Source organism: Mastacembelus armatus, chromosome 11, assembly GCF_900324485.2.
Source record: "Mastacembelus armatus chromosome 11, fMasArm1.2, whole genome shotgun sequence".
NCBI classification, from domain to species: domain Eukaryota; kingdom Metazoa; phylum Chordata; class Actinopteri; order Synbranchiformes; family Mastacembelidae; genus Mastacembelus; species Mastacembelus armatus.
This window is the reverse complement of record NC_046643.1, coordinates 11729672-11754546: the sequence shown is the minus strand read 5'-3', so window position 1 is coordinate 11754546 and position 24875 is coordinate 11729672. Positions and strand designations below refer to the sequence as shown.

At 39.8% G+C, this 24875-nt stretch overlaps 1 protein-coding gene across 1 annotated transcript; it reads left to right on the top strand.

The window, feature by feature from the left end:
* The first annotated feature begins 5620 nt into the window (after positions 1-5620).
* On the top strand, positions 5621-24422 carry triqk (triple QxxK/R motif containing). Its single transcript, XM_026300980.1, has 4 exons — positions 5621-5829; positions 9052-9126; positions 16581-16666; positions 22679-24422. The coding sequence occupies exons 2-4, from the start codon at positions 9066-9068 to the stop codon at positions 22784-22786; spliced, it is 255 nt and encodes an 84-aa protein (XP_026156765.1). The 5' UTR covers positions 5621-5829; positions 9052-9065; the 3' UTR covers positions 22787-24422.
* Positions 24423-24875: the final 453 nt, after the last annotated feature.

Genomic DNA, 24875 nt, shown 5'->3' with positions numbered 1-24875 from the left:
GGCACAGCACCAATGATCCATGCCCATTCCCCATTCATCTGTGGTGCTCGCTCTGTGTACAGAACGCCACAAATTACAGCCCTGGTGGATTCATGCTGCTCTAATCCTCAGCAAAACTGTGAGGGGCTGTGTGGGGAACCCTGCGAGTTACCTTGGGGGGCAAATGATCTTTTCGACCTACCCCTACTAACCCCAGTGCTTGTACCACAATGGGAAAAGATCTATCTCTGCTTATTATTACCTGTACTTCCCACCACTGGCACAGAAGATGAATCATACCTGTCAATCCATATCCCTGGTGCAGGAAGGCCATGTTTGTTTATATTGATCGGCAGCATATGTGGCACAGCTGTTGCTGGAGGAGGCTGGTGCTGGCAGAGGTTTGTTCACGCCTTCCCTTGGCAACAGTACAGTTGGCAGGCAAGACAGCAAGCGGTACACACTCGACTAATCAATACAAACAATAAAGCAGCAAATCAAGAATAATGTTGCAGACAGAAATGAGGTAGAGAATAAATTGATTATTGGGTGTTTAGAAATTATTTTGTTTTGGGATCTAGTAAAATATATTCTCATACTGTTTCACTATTTCTTCTGTGTTATTCTATTTGTGTGAGTGTTTAAGTGAGTATGTGTGATGCATTTATTTCTGTTGAGTGACAGTCCTGATGGGTTTTTTTTTTCTTTTTTTTTCTAGCTTATAAATGGAAATCTGATTCCCTGATTATAGCACCAAAAAATAGGCACTGGTTATGTTAACATTAATTTCACTTTCATTAAATATTGTAATAGCTAAATATATGTATCTATATATATGTCTGTGACGTTAAATAATGCAAGTTTAGGATCAGTAGAACACAAACCATCTTAGTTAATATGTGCGAGGATTTGACAAAGCACAGTAATCCAGAATCAGATGAAGGGGTGAAATTTTAGATGCGCTTGGATTGGGGCAAATTACTCAAGGTGCAGCATCTGGCAATGATTAGTGGCCATTAATTGGTGTTAACTTGTGCTACTAGTGTTTATAGAGTTGAAAGATAATTAGCTGGGGGTCAACTCAGGGTTGAAATTAACATGTTAAAACTCTGCAGCTGTCTCATGACAACTAGGCACAGTAGTGGTGGGGTGTACCAAATTTTGTTGGCAGGGAAGTGTAGGATTATGTGGATGGTGATGTGTGTGTGCATGTGCTGTGGATTATTATGGGAATGAGTCATTCAGTTATCGTGTGTGTGCGTTTAGAACAACAAGGGAAAGAATGAGTGTTTATGTGTCTGTCCTGGCGTGGATCACCACATGAGTCAAAGTGACAAAAAATTAAGCACCTGAAGAATAGCTCTCAGTGGGGCCTAGACTTGACTTGCCAGAGTAAACAGTGAAAACAACTACTCTAGCCTAGTCAGCCAGTCTGCAATGTGTCCATGGGGGGACCAGAGATCCAGCTGCAGCACCTGCACAAACACTAAAAGTCAGTGTGGGCAGCCACCACACACAGCTGTGGACACTGTGTTGTGGAAAATGAAGTAGACGCTGCTCTCTGATTGGAGATGGTGTGTAAAGCTGATGCGCCATCTGTATCCAAGAGGGTGGGCACTGTCATTTAACTAACTGTGGATGATGGGGACAGGAAAAGCAATGCATTATATCATCCCTGGTGGTGGTAGCATCCATCACGTTACATGTTGTGCCCTGGAAGACTAGCTGCCACACTGTGGAAGTTAATGGGGATCAGTAAAAAGAATGGAAGAGTAACGTTAAATGTAAGCACAGCCAAAGTTATGGCCACATGACTACTGTGTCCATTAGATACCAGGTCCACTTATGAAAACAAATGGGAAAACCCAATCTTCTCTCTTACAAGGACACATTTTTCACTTTGTTTTACATCGTTAGTGGTTTATTTTCCTTAATTCTGACTTATCCACATTTTACAACAATAATGGGCAAATTTACCCCTTGAATTAAAATTTTTCAAACAATAGGTCCCAGATTTTAGACAGGGGTAGACAAGACAGGCATGACAACTCGGCATTAAGTAGCGAGCTAATTAGTATATTGGTAGCCCCATGACTTGCTGGAAAATACTGTTTGACTTTTATGTTTCAAAATAGCTGGTTTTAAAATAGGACTGCTGTAAAGGGAACATATGTAAATATGCACTTAATGGTTTCATATGTGATACTGTGATACTGAGATTAAAGCTCTATACAGAAGGCAAAAACTGCAATGACTTTCACCTAATATCATGTTTGTTTTACTTTTTCACAGAGACATTTGGAAAAACAGTTTTGCCAAGGCAGATAAATTATACATTTCTACTTTTGGTTTTGTGTTTAATGCTCAACTCTACCCAGAATTTCGCTGTTTACCATTCTTCTTCTTAAGATCACACAAAGGGATGTCAACTGTGATAGCTCTGACACATCCGGACCCTCCCCTCAAACGAGAGGATAACTCCCAGCCATCACAGTTGCTATGCTCCGATACAGGATAATGACTGAAGCGAAACAGGACTAAATCCATTGTACGATAACTTATCTCCCCGGGTCTGTGGGACTTTTTTTTTTTTTCTTATATGAGGCCTTGAGTTTCATAAACCCCAAATTCATTTCACTCTGTATCTGTGCTGATACAGTTTCCCCATCAGTGAGAGGGGACTCTGGTGCTCGGAGATAGAGAGGGGGAGAGAATTCACTGCACACTGCAGGCCTAGCAGGAAAACTGAGATAAGAATATTAAACAGGCAAAAGAATTGTGTCTTCTCCTCCAAACCAAAAATATGACTGTGGATGGAAATGAAAAGGGAACACTCAACTTCAGTCACTAAGAATTCATATGACAAAATTTAGAGGGCAGTGTAAGTTTCTGGGAATTTCACTGTATGTGCATGTGTGTCATAACACAATGAAAAACATTGTTAAGAAATTGAAAAAAATGTTTTATGGAATGTTATTTAAGTAAAATTATGCAGCATCTTTTGATAGAATATGAAGATAACATGAATAAATAAAAACTAGAATTTAGGCATTATAGTACATTTGAAATTTTGACACATCACACTAAAAATTAAGATTTAAGTGCCCCGGCTTTTCAGGTTTTTGGACTATCCTAGGTCCCAATTAATGAGAAATATTGTTAAAACTTTGACCTTAAAATTCAGAAAATAACTCTGATATAGTTTTTTTCCCCAATTAACCCAGGATTATTAACTGCATTAACTGCATTTAACAACATCTGAAACAGGTGGATGTGTGTCAGTTATGTCCATCCCCATGAATGCATTTTGTTGCTTGTTGATCAATATTGCTTTGCAACAATTTATAGTAAGACCAGAAAATGCAGAAAGCTGATCTTGCTGTTTACAGCAGACACTCAGAAAATTAATCAGTCCCCCTGATGATGACCGCAAATTGCCCAAGATTATGTTGACACGTTTTCATTGCTGCATGTAGGAGGAGGCAATGGCGGTAGAGCTGCCATTTAGCCTGCCAGTGGCCCCAGGGGATTCTTCTTCTCTAGCATTCTTTTTAATGTCTGGCAATTAAAGGACGTCTAACTGCCTGAGAGGAGGGAGAGAAAGAGAGAGAGCGAGAGAGAGAGAGAGAGAGAAGGGGGAGTAGAAGAAGAGTAACTGAGGGTAAAAGAGTGGGGTTCAAAGAGAGACATGAGAGAGAGACAGAAAAGAAACTACAGAAACATATATATTAAAGACAGACACACACACACATAAATCTCCAAAATTATATGTTATGAAATCTCCACAAAGACTCTATGGTGTGGTCACTGAAAACAGCAGCCATTTGTATACCTGAAATTGCCTTTAATTTAACAAGGGGTACTCACTTGTTACATTTTTCACTTCACACTAACAGGCCCTGAGGGAAATCCTCCTCTGAAGTGTTATCTATACATTTCAGTTCGTGCATCACAACTGTTCATCAGGCAAATCCATCCTGCCTAGTTTTCAGTTAGCAGTTGATGGCAATGCTTTTCATATCTATCAGTGTGACAGGCTCAGCACGTTGGTTTGTTTCACTCAACAGGAGATATTAATCACACACGTTTATATATAACAAGAGAACATTAGTGCTCTGCTTTAACTATGCTCATGCTGCTTTTGATGGTCTTATTAAGGCAACATTTTAAGGCTTTTTATGGAGACTATTTGTTAACAGTTCTCACTTAACTCTCATGGCAGCCTTTGGGCTAGCACGTATGTAAAGTGTATGTACTTATACAGTATAAATGTACAGGCGCTGAATGTACTTTCACATCATTTCAGTGTCACACTTACAAAAGTCTTAAGTTAAAATGCAGTACAATTTTCTCAGGAATATTTCTGTGGATTAAAATATCACCATTGACAAATGTCATTCAAATACTTGCTCTTTCATTAAAAAGGGGCAGTGTTAAAGTGCTCACTCCCAATACTTCATGTGAAATAGAGAATAATGCAGGCACAGGCACATTACAGGCAAGATTACATCTATTAGTTACTGCTGTGCAGCATGCAAATGGCATGCCCATGGGAGTGCAGAGAATCATTTTAAACTTCAATAAGTTACAAGCAGTGGCAAGTCTACCCATAATCTGCACTAAGCCCCAGGCAGCAATGAGGCTCAATGCAATTAGGTGGGGGGGGGGAAATAAAATTCTACACAGTAAACAAAGAAAAAATGTAAAAAGACTGATGAAAGAAGGGTGAACATCGTGGGGTGAGATTGTCTCGTCCTTGATGAGGTTGGCCGTTGCTTCCTTTAATTGTCACAGCACAACAAAGCAGTTTTCAACAGGGATAACTATGCTGTTTGTTTTAATCTGACAGGGCAGTAATGCTAAAGTGTCAAGCAGTTAGTTGTTATTTTAATAAAACACATGTCTTTGTCACTCCAAATAATAGCATGTTTCAGGTCTAGGAAGCTGGAAGGGTGAAGGTTTTTTTTTTTTGGATAGATAGCCTTGTGCACTAGGTCTTTGTGATAATATGCAATGGTGGAAGAAGTATACAATTAATTTATTTAGTAATACTATGCAAAAAAACAAAAAAACTAAACTAAATTACAAAGAAAATAAAAGTATATGTACCAGCAACAAGATATACTTAAAATATCAAAAGAAGGAGTACTCATCATGCTGAGTGGTCCCAGTCAGTATTATTATATCACTGTACTGTATTAATGTGTATATGGTACTCTCGTCTTGTGGATGGGTTAGCCTGAGAAAAGTTTTACTACTGCTGGGAGTTTAATTTATACCAATGCACTATGTTCTATATGCTTTTTGATGGAAATATAACTGGTAACTTCAGGTGTCAGTGCAGGAAAATTGAATTTTTCTCTCTTAAATGTGGTGGAGTTGGTATAACAGGCAACAAAATGTTAAACTTAATAACTGTACCTGCAGTAAGTATAGAAAACAACCCCTGACAACTAACTGGCTTTATAAAATAAAGAATGAAAAACATATCTTCATTAAATGATCCTGAGGGTTAAGGAGTGTCTGACTATCAACCTCTCACATGCTCATTTTTGCGTTGTACCACCCTGCGCTCGTCCTATTGGTCCACCTGACAAATACCCGCGTCTGATTGGACCAAACGGCTGTCTGTCATCGATTGTTACCGCGTAAACCAGGAACTATCAGTGGGAAGAAGTGGTGTGTTGGCATTTTGTAGAAATTTGGATCAAAGTGCCGAAACGACGGGCACTTCTGTCGTCCTGCGTGTCCACGTAGAGCAGCCATGCGTGTGCTAGTGCAGAAACACTTCTACTAGGCGCCGAAATCTCCTGATAAACAACAACCAACAACAACAACAACACCACCAGTGTAAGTATGTTTGTGAGTACAAAGACTGAAGTCACAGCTGCACTGGGGGGGGTTTACGTCTTGTAGGGTTGAATTTCTCAGGAGCTCAGTTTGCTCAGGAGCTGACATGCTAAACATGAGTCCTACAGGCACAGAGGTTTTTTTTTTTTCCTCCCGTGTTCTTAAGGAGAGAAAAGTGCCAGTGCATGCTTAGCTGACCTTATACTGCAGTCCATAGATAGTAGGGTGTAGTTTTCCACAGTGCTGACATATAGAGAGCTGTATTGGTAAAATTTAAAAAACACAAAGCCCCAGAGTGCACAGGTTTGTTTAAAAAAAAAAGCGCCTGTATTTACACTTTCCCATTTAGGATTAAATGTTTAAAAATGATTCACCATCAAACTCAAAAGTAAGTAGGGCTGCAAATAGTGATTCATTGATTAATTTATTGATTTGTTGTAATTATTTGTTTGATCATTTAGTTTATGAAATGGGTAAAAAGCATGGTATCGGTTTGGAGATAATTTATTAGTGTGGTTAGTTCTTCAGATTGGAGAAGAAATGGATGTTATTTTTGAAAAAAAAAAAACAAGCAATTAATGAATTATTAAAATAGTTGCAAATTATTTTCTTTCAATCACCTGCGTGATTAATCAACTAATTGTTTTAGCTTGATTGCGATTCAAGCCCTGAGGGAAATCATGTTGTATGCTCGCTTTCTTTTCTTTTAAGGCATTCTTGCAGTTATTTTCAATTTCAATTTCTTAAACTGGAACTTGGTTGTGCAGCGATGTGCACAACAACTAAAAACTCATTTGTGACTTAATACACTTCACTCAAGAGGGAAAATTCACCCATGAATTAACTCGTATGGTACATTGCACCTCAAGGGTACTATGGCAGGTTTTACTGTACTTTTTTTATTCAACCTAAGCCTTCTAATTTAGGTTACAGCTATTTCTAAAACCCATCATTAAAACAAATTCCAGACTTGCATGTGAAACATTGAGCTTCCTGTGAAGTGAAATGCTGGTTATGACTAAAATGTAATACACAATTTGTCCTCTCTGTATTTAAGGCACAAAAAAATGGATAGGAACGTATTTATTTATCAATCCTGTAACTGTATTTAAATCTATTTTCTAACACTTCCTTGCTGTGTCTGCCTTGCAACATTTCCTTGCTACCCACAGTTACAAATCCAAAGCATCTTCTTTTCCTTTCGGCTGCTCCCTTCAGGGGTCACCACAGCGAATCATCTGCCTCCATTTAACCCTATCCTCTGTATCCTCCTCACCCACACCAACTATCCTCATGTCCTCCTTCACTACATCCAAGAACCTCCTCTTTGGTCTTCCTCTAGGCCTCCTTCCTGGCAGCTCTAACCTCAGCATCCTTTTACCAATGTATTCACTGTCCCTCCTCTGAACATGTCCAAACCATCTCAGTCTGGCTTCCCTGGCTTTTTCTCCAAAACATCTACCATGAGCTGTCCCTCTGATGGACTCATTCCTGATCCTATCCATCCTCGTCACTCCCAGAGAGAACCTCAACATCTTCAGCTCTGCTACCTCCAGCTCTGCCTCCTGTCTTTTTCTCAGTGCCACTGTCTCTAAACCAGACAACATTGCTGGTCTCACCACTGTCTTGTCCACCTTTCCTTTCATTCTTGCTGACACTCTTTTGTCACACATCACACCTGACACTTTCCTCCACTCGTTCAAACCTGCTTGCGCATGTTTCGTCACAGTTACAAATCCAAGCATAAACTTTAAATATGCAGTTTCAGAGTGCAATGACCAGAAGTGACACACACTTCAAATATGCTGCCTTTGGCAATTACATATAATGTTGTGATGCTGCTGCACAGTAAAACATAGCCAACAACTCTGAGAGCCCACTGTCCATCTGTAAACACTACATTTGCACAATGTCCTCTCTTCATTTTGTCCTTCTCCCACTTCCTTTAATTTGCTGACTCTGGTTTCCAACTGCTGGAGAACAATAGATGTGCAAGCAGTGTTTGAGCTGCAGCTCAAAACAGTATTTTAGTGTAAGGTAAAATTCTGGTCTCCCAAGGCAGCAGCAGCCTCCCATGAGAAGGTATCAGACAGCACAGGCAGCCTGCCACGCTCCTTGAGCATGCTAATTCAGTCTCTTTCCTCGATTCCCCCGCTGCACGTCCAGACTCTCCGCCACTCTTGTTCTTCTTGGAAGCACAGAGATACTTTTTCCCCTTTCATATTCACCTCTCTCTTCTCTGTTCTCCCCTGTGGACATCTACCTACATATTTTTCTTCATCTCTTTGATGATAATCAATTGTTATGAGAGTAACAGGACATGGGAAATGTTGTTTTTTTTTTTTTTAAACATAAAAACATATATGTGAATTTTTTCTTTTAATGCTATTGAAATAATTTTGTGCAGTGAGCAGGGAAGAGATTTCAGTGTCAGTATCAGTAAGAAAGCACAGGTCTGCCCCTTGACTCATACTTGCTTTTTCCACTATTTTAAACAAAAGGCTCCACTATTGATTGATGCAGTGTGTTGTGAGGAATCATGCCTGGAATTTAGAGCAGAGTCTTCACAGACACACCAAAAAACACACACAAAGTTTTATCACTTTGTAAAAAAAATAAGCATTATACAGATAATACATATATGGTTGTATGTATGTATATACGCTATGCATATGGATATGGTTGTATATGGGGCATGTATGTACATCTATAGATGCACAGCTGTTGACATAAATGCACATCATCTCTTGACTGGCATTTATTCTGTTACACAAGTAAAGTCACACACTTACATTGTTACACAAGGAGCGTATTGATACTATTTATATTATTCCAGACACTTTCTCTTTATATCTTCCCTTCGAACTGTCACTGTAATCAAAGAGAGCTCATGGTGTGAAGGGAAATGGTGTTAGACTAAATGAGATGGAGAGGAAGTGCACATACTGTGAACGTAGCGCACATGGAAGGTGGTGAGAATTAATTTAATTATGACTAGCAGATGTATGTGAAAGATAAACCATCTGCCTGATCAAAACTGACTACTCTTCTCCATGTATGATTGTGTATTAATTCGAATCTTTCCTGCAGATTTCACAAGTTATCTGCAGGACTTGTGCTATATCTGTATTTGATTAAATTAATTAGGATTAGTTGAAAGACTGAAACCCAGCTGTGAAATTATGTCATTCTAAAGCTTGTTTTTCTTCTCATTTTTGTCAGGCTAAGGAGGAAAAATGGGGAAGAAGGATGCCAGTGCGACCAGATTACCAGTTGATCAGTACCGGAAACAGATTGGTGAGTGTCTTGTTATCCTAGTGCTGCGTAATCAGTTTATTGATCAATAGTCACTTTAATAAAAAGAAGTGACAAAATTTGGTAAGTGCTGGAACAGTGTATACCCAATGATTGTTTAATCAAAATGCTAATCAATATATTACCTGACAATTAAAACAGTACGTTTTGTAAATTAGTTCATGATGCTTTCTGACAGTTGAGATGGTCTTTGATTTGTTGTGTGACTTATTTTCAACAAAAATCACAACTCAGTGTTTGATGTGGTCAGTTTTCCCCCAACACAATAATCAACTCAGGGTTCTCTCACAGAAACAAGCTAAGGTTACACTTGATACATTGCACATGATACTGTATTGTACAGAGCAATCCAGGAGTGGTTTCACATACTCTATATCCCACACTGCCTAACCACTTGCCTCTTTTGCTGCCCTTAATCAACATTGGCTATGTAAGAATGAGCGTAACGTATTTGCACAGTCCTGGAAACGTTTCCAATTTGTGTAGAATTGGAAAGAAACTTAAACCACACTATTTGAATTAGGACCTGCACACAAGCAGTGGAAGTGATTCAACTGGAACATGAACAAGCAGCATCTGAGGTCACATTACTGATGGACAATAAATGCCACACTGCACATTTAATATCATGTCATAACCCATTCTGTCGAGTTTGCACCCACTCTTACCCTGCAGTATTTTGTTTTGCCATCTTTATTCTTACATCACAAAGGCCTAAATGAGGCAGTTTGGTTGGTATCAGTCAAAAGTTTAGTCCCTGTTAGCATGCCAGCTGCTGTTGCTTGAAGTTTACAGTTTATATGATGCCTTTTTGTTTTATTTTTGTTTTTTTTTTCCCTCTTGTGGCGCACAACCAAAAGGTCGCCATTGGCAAAGCTGGGTAATTATGAGCAGCTATGACTGATGCAACCACAAAGGGAAGCTCTGTTCCCCTTAAAGGCGTTTTTTACTTCACATCCCAGGAGTGGCATATTGTGTACATGAAATGTGACTCAGTAGTCTTTATTAGATGCAAAAAGCACCCACTTTTGGATCCAAAATCATCATTTGATCATCTTCTTGACCAAAAACTGCCAAAAATGTTGAAAAAGCTGAACCTGCGGTCTTATTTGTCAGAAGACAGTCATAAAGCAACACAGTCCAGAGGAGTTAAGGATCTTTATTTGCAGACAGGTCTCTTTTACATACACTGCCTATTTTTTAAGTCAGGAGTACAATTCCAACTGATCCCATCCATCAGGACACATGACAATAACACAAGAAGAAAAGGGGACACATATCCATCACATCTTCCTATTTATGACTGTGGACTTTTATTGTGAAAGTCCAAAACATGGCCTGCTAGGAGACGACACCATGGCTGATATTAAAAACAGCCTGAGTTGGTGCCTAAAGCTGTATGCCAATAGCCAAAGTCAATTTTAAGCTCTTTTTTAAAATTATTTCTTGGCTTTTATTTTGAAAGAATCCTAAACAAAGGCTTTTATTTTGAAAGCACAACATGCTGAGCGGCATTGAGATGACCCTCAACTAAAAGCTAAGTCTTAAGTTTAAATAGTCACATACTTTGGAAAGGTATTTGAGTGTTCATTATACTTTAGAAAGGTGCAGTCACTTGCACCTCAGTCCGCTCAGAGACACTCTTGGGTCAGGCTGACTGAGTTGACTGAGCTGACTGAGCACATCTCAAAATCTTACCTTGTTGCATGTATTTGACCTGCCATCTGATTTTAAAGATACTGGTGATTTCTTAGATCAGTCACCCTAAGCAATTCATCAGGAGGATTGTGAAACACTACCCTAGATGTGTTATCCCTGCTTACACACGCCTAGAGGTTTTTAGAAGGCATGAAGTTATTTTCTTGACCAGATAAGTTGAAAATTGATACACGAAAACCTAACGAGGAGAAAATGCACGACTTTATTTATTTTTTTAAGTGGAAAAAAATGTGGTTTCTTTCATGCTCACTAATCAACCTGTCAGAACCTATAGTATTAAAAACCGTAGTGCTAATTAATAGAAAGAGATTAAGCTGTCTTAAAAACATCACAGCCCTCTAGTCTTAATGAACAGTATTTCTTTTATCAGTTTAAAATTTCTACACCAATCCACATCCCCTTTCTGAAAATGTGTCCTTCATGACACTGTTCTACCCACACCTTTTGCACTGTGTTGTCACTTTCGCATCACACTTTTTGTATCAGATCCTTTTTTTTTTTTTTTATGTCATTTCTCAAACGATAAAAGGATGTGTCACCATCAGGCTGACAGAAATCACAATATTTGTGTCTCTCAGGCATGTGATAGCCAGTTGAGAAATGTCTCTGTCTCGTTTACTCTGCCAGGCTATACAACCTGGAGGCTCATAAACCAGGAGGACAGTTGCATATGCTTTGATGTTGGGAAAGGAGATTTATTTATTTAGCCTACAGATATTCCCTAACAGTCTGCCATTGTTTAAAACCCAGCAGGTTCAAGACATACATGTAAGACAAACATAAATTCATCTGCCACTGTCACATCCCCCGCCCTAGGTGCAGAAAATCTTGCCTTTTTCCTTTCTTTCCTTTAGGGTTTTCTTTCTCATCGATTAAGGTTAAGGAATACGTAACAGAGGTATGTCAAGTGACATGTTGATCCTCACTTCTTTTTTTTTTTTTTTTTTTTTTTTTAAAACCTCCACCTCTTTCCAGCCACTCATTTTCTACAGTTTCCTTCCTTCTTCATCATAAAAATGGCCATCAGGCAATTTCACTGAACCACTGTTTAACAGCAAAGGTTGAAAATGGAGAGTGTGAGGGGAAAAATACGGCAAAAGTGAAGATCAAAGATTGCATGGTGCCGGGTCTTCTGAGAGCTGGAGTGGGCCGCACATGGTAATTTGAAATCGTAATAGTGTGGCTTATTCATGGCACGTCAGCAGTAGTCAAGGCTGGTTGTCGACTGTACCATCATCTCTGCTGGAGTGCTTTTGTCATGTCAGATAGCCATCAAGGGGCCACTGTTGACACTGTTTTTAAATACCATTATTAAGCCTGTTATAATTGATTACGCCAGGCTGCCCTCAGGAGAGGTAAAGCACAAGTGGTCACTGTGTTCAAGTAATGATTGCCGCTGCCTGCTGAACAAATCAGTGACGACTCTTCTCCACAGATAAAGACGTCCAATTTTAAGAACAAAATGGCAAATTGGAAATTATTAGTTTCAGAAAGTCTTACATGGAAAAGTAAATGTGAAAATTTTAATCTAGGTGACATAATTATCTTCTGTCCCTAGGTGTTTGGATTACTTGATCATATAAGTGTCAGTCAGTGTTTTGAATGTACATAAATGACACAAAAACATCTTGGTTATAATCATATGTCCAGGTTCCCCCCAGCACCTGAGCTTTGGCCTCTTCTCTCCTCCCCTGACATGATGCAAAAGACAAGGTATAAATATCCCCCATGTGTCTGGCATCAGCCCTCCAGTTCCACTGCAGATGCCAGCGATCCGCACCATGTGGTCACTGACTATTTGGCTGCCATGCCAGAGAGACAGAAGCAAAGCAGAGCAAAGCAAAGCATTGGGAACTGTCAGACACGCTGTCAGTGTGTTGCTCGAACTGTCCCTGGGCTCTTGGAGAGTAGTGGACGGTGGGCTGTCTGTCGAAATCACCTCATCACTCATGCATGTAGCGCATATGCAGGACGGCTAGTTCCAGTAGACACAAACACACACTCTGAATTCCTCATGTATCTTAGTGTTTCCTTTAGTCTTTTTAACTTCATGACAACTGTGTATAGTAGATTTTCAAACATTACAGCACTGGCTGGATTTTATGTAGACTGACAACATGTCATTGGTGCATTAGAAATGTTATTACCGTAGTTCAAACATATGACACTTTAAATAAGGAATGGGTTGGTTCTTTAACATTGGACTGGCCTGAAGTCACATATCTGCATCCAACAAAGAAGCTGAGGTCTTTGTCAAATTTGAATCTAATGAATGGATAAGTGACATCAGAACTGATCACAAAAGTTCTTGTATTTTTCAGGTCAACAGTAAGTGGTTGACCCGCCAAAATTAGTGTTTTGTCTGTATCTATGATTTTCAGTTAGGGATAAGCAACAAGCAAAAATTTAGAGGATTTTTTGTAAATTCATAATGTGAATAGTTTTGAATAAAAAAAAACAAAACACTAATTTATTGATAATTTAATGTTATACTGCTGTTGACATTTCATCTAATCTCACCAAAATAAATCACTAAAGTACAAGTCAGTAGTTAACAGGGAGACTGGTTGATCTGTGACAGCAATACTCTCCATTGACTCTACATTGACTCTCCCCATTGATCATCCGTCTCTTGTGCCTGAAGTACTTGTTATGCGTTTTCTTTAAATGTCTGCTACTGCTCATGTTAACGATATGAATAGTATATTACTCTACAATGTTATCTTTTTGTCCTAAACCACTTAAAATACAACATCCTGAAATAGATCCTCAATGATGTGGTCAAGTTGGGGTAAAAGTGGCAACAGTGTCCAATAGAGAATATTTAAACAGTCACTGATCACTGACATTTCTCTTCATTCTTAATAATACTCTTAGATGTTGCCACCTATTCTAGTGTCATTTTAATGACCAATTTGTGTGACACACAAATCACAGACCATACCCACCTCCTTCTCTTAATCACTTGGCTAATTTTAGCTAATACCCCCTACCTGTCTCATTATGCTAAGCAGAACAATAGCTCCAGATAAAAACTAATTTCTCCTGTCTTAATCAGACAACATTTATAGGTAGCGGCAGTGATGAACAAGCAGGGAAAACCATGAAACATACCTCTAAGGGAATGTATGGTGGTGGAGTGCTGTGGGGGAGGGTCCCTCTACTTTTCTCTTGTCCTCATGACATGAAATCTGTGATGACTTGAATGAAATGCAAGGAAACCTCTCAGCGGGCACTCTAGGCCACCTTACAAGGGCTAATGTTCCTCTGTGACACACTGTTGTCGTTGTGGTACAGGAGGACAGTGATGCCTTTTTCAGTGTGGCAGGAGAGGATGGTGTGTAGCCCAGCACAGGTAGATAATTGGTGACAAAGTGTCTGCAGTGGTGGTGCAGCAGGAAGAAAAGCAATGACAAATAGGAGTGCTCATAAGCCCAGTGCAATATCATCAGGACTGTGTGTGTGTGTGCGTGCGTGTGTGCGTGTGCACATGCAGGCTTTAGACCCACGCAAGCAAACCACAGGAGAAAGCCAACATGAGGTTTTAAGAAATCCAGCGCTGTAATACAGCAGCATTCCAATACCTTGCACTGCCTGATGTAATTCTCCGGCGTTTTTCCTCCATTTTGGCTATTCATACTCCTACTTGGTGTAATTATTCTGATTTTGCTCCAGTTGCGTATTGATTCTTACCAGATGGTTATGGGTGTTCAGGGTTGTTATGAATTTTTGCATATAAATGTCATTTTTCTGTGTAGACTTGGAACAGTTTCAGCCTTGCACATGAGAAAAGCAGTACAGGTTCATGTTTGGAAGCAGTTGTGGAAGATGTTGTAAATGGTGAGGAAAAAAACCTTCCTTTTGAAATTTAAGCCATAGCTTGCTTCAGTTGTGATGATGTTTTGTCATGGGCATTGGGCATTTAGGTGCGGGAAAGGTCTTTTAGGGGCACAGTGAAGGAGTATGGGAGCAGCACTCATTGTTGAGTTGTGGGGTTTAGTTTTAACTTTGACTGTGCGATTTGTTTGTTGCTTAACTGGTTTCAGAACAGGTTACAAGACATGCTGTTATTGTTGCTGTATATATAAAACATAATTCTCTAGATTTCCTAGGTATGAAGAAATATAGTACATATCAAAAAGTATAGAATCTGTCAATTAAAAAAAAAAAAAAAGTCAGTCTTCATTTCACTGCAGTGATAAAATTTTATTTTTTTGCATGTAGTTCAGCTTAATTTGTTAATTGACCAGTAGCAAACATCTTAATGATGGTATTTGGGTGCAAGGTTTAAAAAAAAAAAAAAAAAAAAAGAGAAAGTGTGGGTGTGTGTAGTGACACATAGCAGCTGCTTAACACCAGGCTAATGGTCATTTCCTCATTCCTTCATAGTTCTCTTCAAGAGACTCGAGGCCCTGACTGTTTTCAGAATCACAACATGTGCACACCTTAGTTACCTGACCCTCCTTTCTCACTAGCTCATTAGCATGCTTTTCTCTTCCACAACCTTTCCAGATGGATGTGCACGCTTGCTTTCATCTCCTACTCCATTTTCTTGTAGCCTCTTCCAAAGTAAATAAGGATTAGCTGGGAAGGGGGGGGGGGGACATCAAGTGGCTTCTGCTTAAAGCGTCAGAACTGACCTGCTTGTTCCCCCATTTAAAGTCCAACCTTATGAGGACCATCCATTGATGTCTGCAGCCCATCAACCATCAGAACTTAATACAGTATCTGACTTTGACTCTCGCCTACTTCTATATGTAGGGTTTTAAAACCTCTCTAAGGACTTCAGTCTCCTATTTCCTAACCTATTTGTCCACAATCTCACTGTACAAACTGGTTCTCACAAAGATAGTAAAACTGGAGAACACACACTGTTCAGCAAGCTGTTGCTTTTCCACCCTATTGTTAGCAAAGTTCCTTTTCCTGCACAATGTTGTTTCTAATTAGATCAAGACAGCCGGCTCTGCCTCATGTGAAGCAAACACACACACACGCACACGCACACGCACACGCACACGCTTTGCCAGGTGGCCAGTTTGCCCACAAGACTCACCCTTGAAAGCTGAACTCATGGGAAGCTAACCAACTGTGTGCATCTCAGGTCGGCAACGACCACGCACGTGCAGCTTGGTTTGTGACTTTCATAGCCGTATTTTCCTCACTTGTCTCATTTTGTTAATCATGTGACGTTACATGTTACAGTAGAGTTCACTAGTCCCTTGAGTTTCAGTATTCTGTTTCATTGGTTATATCGAGTAAATATGAGACCGCTGGTGTAGCTGGGCTTTGAAATTGCAACTGGGCTTTTTTTTGATGGTGTAAGTGCCAACCAGGACATGATTAACTTAGCTTACCCCTCCTGTTGTCTTCACATTGTGTATACGCCCCTTGTCCTCTGGGTCAAAATTGACCCACCCTCACTAAAGATTTAACATGAAGATTGGGAATAGGGAAAGGGGTATTGTGGCTCTCTGTAAACTCTTTCTCCTAGCACCAATAAAACTTACTAATTAACATGATATATCCTGTTTAACTTTTTGTAAAAATGTAGTTGTAAAGTTGTGTTTTCCTTGGGGACTGGGCGAGGGGTCTCCAAAGTCTCCACTTTCATAACAACCTTGCCTGGCCATGAAAAAGTTCCCTCATGTCAAACTGCTCCAACAAAGACTGTTCAGTTTTGCATTCATTTAATCCATCTCATGTCTCATTTCTTTCAGGTAAACAGGACTACAAGAAGACCAAGTCGGTTTTAAAGGCCACACGACTGAAAGCTGAAGCGAAGAAGAATTTCTCAGGTTTCAGGGTGAGAGTGACCTCTGTGGGCCTTCTTTTTAAGACTGCTGAAGTTTGCATCTTCATGTCTTCGACTACTTCTGGCTGCCTGTCTGTCTGAGCCCATCTGTGATTCTGCTTGTCTGTCTTCCTGCCAACCATCTTCTTCCCATTTGTCTGTCTGTCTGCCTATTTGAGAGCATGTCCCATTAGATCCCTTTTCATATCCCAGACTCTTCACTGTAGGTCTTTTGGGAATCTTAAGAACATATATCTACCTGCAATGACATATTGTGGATCCTGCTTATCCACACAGGTGAAATCGATCAATGGGGGGGGGGGAAAGGAACCAAGAGTAATCCATAGAATAAAGTTTCTGTATCATGCCTACAAAAAGAGGAAGACATAACACAGCTTTTTAATACATTATGAATTCCCAGAAGGATTGAAATTCAAGGGTTTTATTATGCTTTTAATCGTAGAGGAACAATGGACAGGGACATGAAGAGATAGTGAGAGAGAAGTGGAAAATACAAGCAGAGAAAAAGAATAAAATACGAAAGGCAAAAGACAGAATAATGTGAAAATAAAGGGAGGTGAGGGTGTTGCTAGGGTAGAAAAGTTAATGTCATGCAGTTTTTTTTTTTTTTTCTTCCTCACACAGCAGTGTTACGAGCTGTTGCACAGGGAAAGATGGATGACTCTGCTTTATCATTCCAGCAAACATGGCACCAGCGTTTATACTTTTCCTCATTCAGTTGGCTTACCAATAACGTGTTATTATTTGAAGATTTTTATAAAGAGTAGACTCCTGCCAGTGAAATGGCTTGTGAATCAGTGGTCTTGGGTTTTTAAATCTGCTTTGAAATCGCAGACATCAGATGAAGTCAAGTCAGCTATTGTTTGAGTCAGTTTTAAGATAACGTGCTATTTTTATGTTTATTTTCTTTTGTAGCATTGAAATTCAGTCGTGTTACCACACATCAAAAGCCAAAAGGATTCACTTCCTCATTAAGCTTCAGTTGGCACACAGTACACAGAGAGGAACAAATCATAGTGAGGATTAAACACTGGGTGAAATGGTCACGTTTTAAAATATGCATCTCTTAGACACGCAAGGCCTCATTAAGCATGTCTTTAATCCAATTAGATTAGTCCATATCTTGAAATATTGATATTGCTCATGAATAATTCAGATTTTTCACGCCAAAGACGAGAGGGAATTTTCAGAGGTCGGATTAAAAATACCTCTGGGGCGAGGATATTAGACTAACTTAGACCTCTTGGCCCTGAGTTCGATTGAAATTCAGGCCAAATGTAATGGATATTTGGTCACGCTTGCTTTCCCACCGCGTCCTTTTAGTGTTTTACAAAGTTGGGAGTTTTACATAGCTCTGTGATGACAGTCAAAATCCCCCCCCCCCCCAATCCCTGTGTCTGACCCTGTGGTTGACAGCAATAATTTGGCTGCGGTTTATAGGCAAGTTGTTAGTATGCATAAAGTTTCCTCCTCTCCTCTCCTCTCCTCTCCTCTCCTCTCCTCTCCTCTCCTCTCCTCTCCTCTCCTCTCCTCTCCTCTCCTCTCCTCTCCTCTCCTCTCCTCTCCTCTCCTCTCCTCTCCTCTCCTCTCCTCTCCTCTCCTCTCCTCTCCTCTCCTCTTCCCCACTCTTATCTTCACTCCTACATTTTCCTGGTTGAGATGCTGCCTTAGATGCAGCTGGCATCTCAGAAGGGCCAGCAGACATGTGGGCACAGTGAATCTGGCAGCTGCCAGGGCAAGCTGTCTTGAGGCTGTCCTAGTAGCAGGGCAGTCTGGATAAGTTGGCAGAGACAGGGAAAGAGAAAGTGAGGGAGGGAGAACTTCTATTCCCACAACAGTGATGAGAAAAAGCACAAAACAGTGACCCGAGAAGTGGTGGAAACCAGCCAACTGTTGTATCTGTGCATATTTTTGCGCTCACGTTGAGTCACTGTAGGGTTATGGAAGTGCAAATCTGCAGCCCGTCTAAATGTTGGATGACATGGGGTCATGAATGCGGAGATGAAGACGCTGGCAGGAAGTTAGCTGCAGTCTTTCCTCAGGTTGTTCAGAAGAAGAAGCACTTTCTAAGTAGCTCCAGCACACTAGCTTGCAGCAGAGGAAACAAGCCTGCTGCCTTGTCTAATTGGCACACTAGCCTTCTGTTCAGTTCTGCACGGGTTTCCCTCTCTTATTTAGCTGCTGAGCATAAAAAGTTGGAAAAAAAAATTCTGTATGGAATTGGCAGAGGATATAGGCTACGGATAATAACTGTGGGCATCTTCCAGCTGTCATTTATATAGAGTGTATATAGTGTGATGAACAAGTACCATATAGAACAGGATTCTTTTTTTTTTTTGTGATTCGAAAAAATGTATTCTGTGCAATAGAAATACAGTTTGACTCGTTAATAAACGGTTAAGTAAACAGTAAGCAGCGATTTGGATCTGGATTTATTTATGGCATTCCTGTCATGGTAGGTGAGTGTAGGAGTGTGATAACAGAAGCTAAAAATGTCATAGATTGTAGTTTAGCTCATTAGTCAGTTGTTTCTTTCTTGGGTTTGGAACTTTAATATATACAGTGTTTGAAGACTTCTCTTTGGACTCTGGGAGCTGGGAGAAGAATGCTGATATTTCTAAAGTGATTAGTCCAGAAGTCATACAAAAGATATTGGTGGGGGAAGATACAAAATGTGTTTGCTGGACAAGAGTGTTATGGCATAAACGTGATAAGTCGCCTCTTACAAAGCCAACAAAAGAACTTTTATTCAACCAGTCATGAAATATAACTGAATGGGTGGTAATTTGTCGATGTACAGATGAGACGTATTTATCAACTGCAGCCAAAATGTACCCAGAGTTGTTAGGAGCTCATGTCTGTCTGCCACCTACACACAGCCACACTGAATCTGTCTTGTTTAGCACGTAGGCACATAGATAGTGATGTACACACACACACATGCACAGACAAACCCAGGAGGGAAATAAAGGGCGGACCAGATGAGGGGATGTCTGCTGAGCTGTGGCTTGTCGCCAGGGTGACAGGGACCCAGCTCCCAGCATGCCGAGTGTTCTGCAGCTGCTGTCGGTGCTGAGAGAGCCACATGATGAAGATGATGATGTGCTTGGACCCCATCCAGGGGTCTCCATCAGAATGTGGGCAGAGATGCTGTGTTTTTGTGTCTGACTATGTATGTGTGTGTGTATGTGTGGGTGCGCATAAATGTTTGTTAGACAAGGCAAGAGTCAACACAGTGGGCCACTCTCCTCGAAAGCAATGATCTCAATCAAGTGCAGGTGCTTTCTACAACTCAAGTGTTTTCACCAAAACCCCTCCAGCTTGTTTTCACAGACAAGTCACTATAACCAGCTGTTCTCTTTCTCTCTGAAACCTGACGCAGAGAAGACGGGTTAAAAAAAAAAAGAGAGCCTGCATTGCAATTTCGTGCGTCCTTTTGTTTCAGCAGCAAGAAGCTTACCTGCGTCAGAAGCGTAAGATTTTCTTTGCGGTATTGTGTACAGAATTTCAAATGCTTCTCTTTGTCATGTTTTCAAAGCCGCGAGAGAACACAAGAAAAAGCAGAAAACAATCAAGCCTCAGTGATTTGATAACAGTCCTCTTTTCTCCGAGGCCTAGGGAAAATAGAAAAGTAAATCAAGCGGTGGGAGCCTGGCGGTTAATATATGAAACTAAAGTGCATGAAATTTAAAAGTTTTCCAATTAAGCAAGGACTTAAAGCTGTTTGGAGGCTGCCGGGATGTAGATAAATGTGGGCTGAGGCTAATGAAGACCAATGCTGCTGATGACTAGGCACTTCAACATGTACACAGATAGCTGTGGGTGCTGTGACTCCTTTTAATTGTCACCCCCACCACTCCCTTCGTCAGAGAGGAATTATTATTAGCACCCCCTCCCTTTATCCCCACCCCTCATTTGTGCCAAGCTTTATCTCTCGCTTCTTTTCTCTCCCTCATTGTCACTCCTGTTTTTCATTCTGTCTTTTCTCCGTGCTGTTTGGCCAGTAGGTTGAAGTTGCAGTCCTCTTTGTAAGTGCTTGCTATGTATTGCAATTACTGATATTTTCTCAAATTGGTATTCATGCGTATATTTTTTGTTTGCTTCTGTTTCTTTTAACATCATACCTGGCTTAGTCTGTCTTTTGTCTTGTTTGCTACAGTACTTTCCTGTTTCCTCTCACTGTAACATTGCAACACCTCTGGCCATGCCTCATGAATATGCAGCATGATGGGATGTTACAGAATGATTTAGTCTAACAATGTGCAGCTAGTTTACCCCCCAGGTGTACATATATAGAAGAATAAAATCATGCTTTGACTGAGTTTATTTAGGTTTTTTTTTTTTTTTTTTTTTTTTTTTAGTATGTTTCTAATTCACTTTGTTGTTGTGGCCCAGTTTGTATTCTAAGACTAATCTCCATGTTCAAAATCAACTATTTTCTTTTGGAATAACCTCCAGACTGTACTGTGCACTCTTTCAAAGCTCTCCAAGCTCTCCAGTGCTGATTAGAAAGTTTGTTGCTAATGAGTTCTCTTGATAAAGAATAACTACCATTGTTCAATACTCTGAGTGGCCCTAATGAAACTCCAGTTGATGAAGATTGTAATCGTGTGAGCGCCACATAATGAACAAGTGCTACAAATTCCCATTTTCAAGTTGAATGCCACTCCTCTGGAAAGGCTCAATTTGTTTGACAATTAACCAATAGAAAATACAAAAAAATAGGCCATTCTGTTTGGGAAGTTTACTTCTTGGTAAAACTGGCATGAGAACTGTGGCGATTGATTGCAGATAGACTAGATCATAGCACTGCAGTCACTTGGTTTCTGAAATGTGACACTGTATGTTTTGAAATATCTTTTTCTTGTTTGTGTACAGTTTGATGCTGCTGTATGTTTCCAATTAATTTCTTTGCATCTAAAAAACCTGATTCACTCGTATGTCATGTGCTGACAGGCTTTACTGAAACTAAACAATGCAAACCCAAAACAAATAGTGTATCCAGTTTGTCTTAAGGCTGGCCAGCTAAACCAAACATTAGCCCTGGCACAGCGTACCCCAGCCCCAGGGTTAGTTAGATATTGTCAGTGTTGAAGACTTGATGTGAATACATACAATACGGTATTTATGCTTTTCTAAATTCCCTAATTTACCTTCAGTATGTTTACAGTCTGTCGCCCGACTCATTACATCAGGTAACAATTTCCCACAGTGAATCTCTCAAAGCAGCTGAGAGTGTTTGTGTCATTAATGTGCAAATGGGTCCATCAGAGTGAGAACTCCTACTGTGGGGACCTGGTTTACTTTTAAAGAGCTTGAAACCGTTTTCACACAAATGCAGGTACATTTGAAAACACTGTTTGTCTGTTTTGGCCTTGCGTCAGCCCCATAGATAATGTTTTCCAACGCTGTAAACAAAGCTTTTAAAAATGCTTTTGAACAGCGTGACTGGCTTTAAAAACACAATCTTGGGTTGCTGTGTGGACAAGAAGCACTGACATATGATTATCTGCTTGTTAACCTTTTTAATACAGAACAAACATGGCTGACAGCTCTCTGCGTGACACTACCTGCACTAGTGTAGAAAAAAACTGCTTCTTTGAACACAAAAGTTTCTTTTTCGTTTTAGTGCCTGAAATGAAAGCTTGACAACTGACAATAGTTTAAATACATTTGCCCTTTAAGCACATCAATATAACCAAAAGTTGCAGGTGAAATATTTCTATCCTGCTTTTCAAAACAAGTTAATAAACAACAACATCACAGTCAAAGTCAGACTGACAGAAAGTCTTTTAGAAATGTACCAAATGTAGATGAGAAGAAAGACAGGAGGGACTTGATGAATATAAACGCTAATAAATAAGCCTTAAGTTACTGAATAATGCAAGAACATTCAAAGTAGAGCTGCTCCCGGGTGTCAAAACAGACGAGGAATCAGGCAGATGTATAAATAGTTCTACTGATGAACACTGTATCTTAAAACATTTTGTTTTCCCTTCTCAGGATGCATTCCTGGTCGTTGCAGCAATCCTGTTTTTTGTCCTCTGCATCTATGCTTTCTTCTACCTCAATTTGAGCACCGAGATTAACCTGGACGTGGATGTGGATTAATAACAGGTGGACCACATGCCTACAACTTTTAAAATTTTTTTTTTTTTTTTTTTTGCACTACGCTCCCCTTGGTTCTTTTTGACAAGGTGCTGCTGCTTCAGGAGAAATGTTGCAATCCATCAAATGAAGTTTGAGGCAATTTTTGAGATTTTGTGATTTGGAACATACAATGAAACTGTAATCATTACTATGCTGATTTTAATTATGCCATGGCTTTATGTCTGTTTCCCCCTTGAGCCAAGATCTGATTTTCATTCCCTGAAAGTCTTTTTACACAAGTCTTCCAATTTCTGCAGCTGATAACAGCCTCTGTTAATCATATTCTGCAGAGTCACGTCCCACTGTTTTCTCCACTAATAACAAAAAATGTAAATCTCCCGCTGAACCTCTCGTCAAATCGAGGCAAACACTTGCTTCGCATTCCAGTGCACAAACCTCTCCTCTCGGATATCTGGAGATCACAAAGTGTGAGATTAGAATCCACAAAGCCCTCTTCCTGATTGAACATGTGTGCCGAATACAGAGCAACACATTCTACCTGCTGCACAAGCAGACAGACTTCCATAGGATTAACACATTTGCAAACACAATCCTGTTATTTCATTTGAAAAGAAATTAGAGATGAAGGATGGGTAAATACAGGTGAGCCTACGAGTTCCTTATAAGGACACGTTGATTACTTCTTTCTTTTTGTCAAATCTATTGTTCCTTTAAAGGTATTATGCGTCTTTGAAGAAAAACATACGCAGGTCTATCATTGCTTCTTTTTTCCACCGCTTAACTCTTTGTGCACAAGGCCTCCCATACTTACCTCCCATTCATTTTTCGTCCAAGTGCTCTTGCTTATTGAAAGATCATTTCTTGGCAAAGAAATGCAATTTCAGGGGCTTTCATTTTGTCAATGTGCTGTTTTTCATGTTATGACTTTCTATTCCATATTTTGTCAGCACACATCAAACTTAAATAGCAATAGAAATATGTTATTTTGGATGTGACTCTTAAATTTGTGAACTATATAAAAGGCCAAAAGACACAAAAGATCTTCTGATGTCTTTCATTCCTAACATGTTTTCTTCCACTGTCTTTTTTTTTTTTTTTTTTTAAAAGACAAGACTCCCATCTGTGCCTGACTGTGTTCTGTCGCTGATATGATTCTCGAAATGTGAGACAGTCTTGCAGCTTTTCTCTTCTTTTCTCCCATGACCCCCTTGGACCTCTAGTAAAAGACTGCATGTCAAAGAAACCATTATGATAAACATGCACCCGTACCCTCGCTCAGTGGCTTTTATCTAGCCTCAGTACATGCAGACCCCCTCCTCCACCACCGTGAGCGACTCACATGTGTAACAATAGATAGCTCGACCTAATAGACCTTCATACATGACACCTGTTATCTAAAAGGTCAACCATTACCAACTACCAACAAGAGCTCTGACTCAATGGAAAGGACCGGGCAGCACAGCCTATTTATTCAGACCCATGTTTGGCAAGATGAGATGTGAGCTATTATGTGCAAGGGTTAGTGCTATTGAGTTGAGTTGCAGAGTAAATAAACCTTTATCTACAATTTATCTACATGGCTCTGTTGCTGGATACTGTGTAATATATCATTAAACTTTTTTCTGTACTATTTAAATGTCTTTTCTAATCAGAATCATGTATCTCTTTGTAAGGAAGTAAAGATGATATATAATTTAAAAAAAAAGAAGTGAAGGACTTTTTCAGTATTCAGTACATTTATTTGAATGAATGTTTTGTGATCTTAGATGTGGACCAGCCAATGTGTCCGTTGCTAGGAATGTGACTAGTGCTTTATAAAGTTCGAGGTTTTTGGCTTAAAAGATATGAATCATTTTGTTGATAAATGTAATGATGCCAGAAAAGTGTCAAAAATCAACATGCAGTTCAGGAAAAGTCAGTGGTGTTGTATTTTTTTCTCAAATCCTTGCATATTTCAGGTCATTCATGTGGTACTTGCTGTAATTGCAAATATTAAATAGGATAGGACCTTGATATTAATGTTGACTACCAGTAATGTTGCTCTTCAGTGCTATCCACAACAATGTTCTGTCAGTAATGGGTTAGTAAA

Coding starts and splice junctions, on each gene's coding strand:
- triqk (XM_026300980.1), top strand. CDS start 9,066: ATGGGGAAGAAGGATGCCAGTGCGACCAGATTACCAGTTGATCAGTAC. Junction 9,127..16,580: donor TCAGTACCGGAAACAGATTG/GTGAGTGTCTTG, acceptor CATTTCTTTCAG/GTAAACAGGACTACAAGAAG. Junction 16,667..22,678: donor AGAATTTCTCAGGTTTCAGG/GTGAGAGTGACC, acceptor TTCCCTTCTCAG/GATGCATTCCTGGTCGTTGC.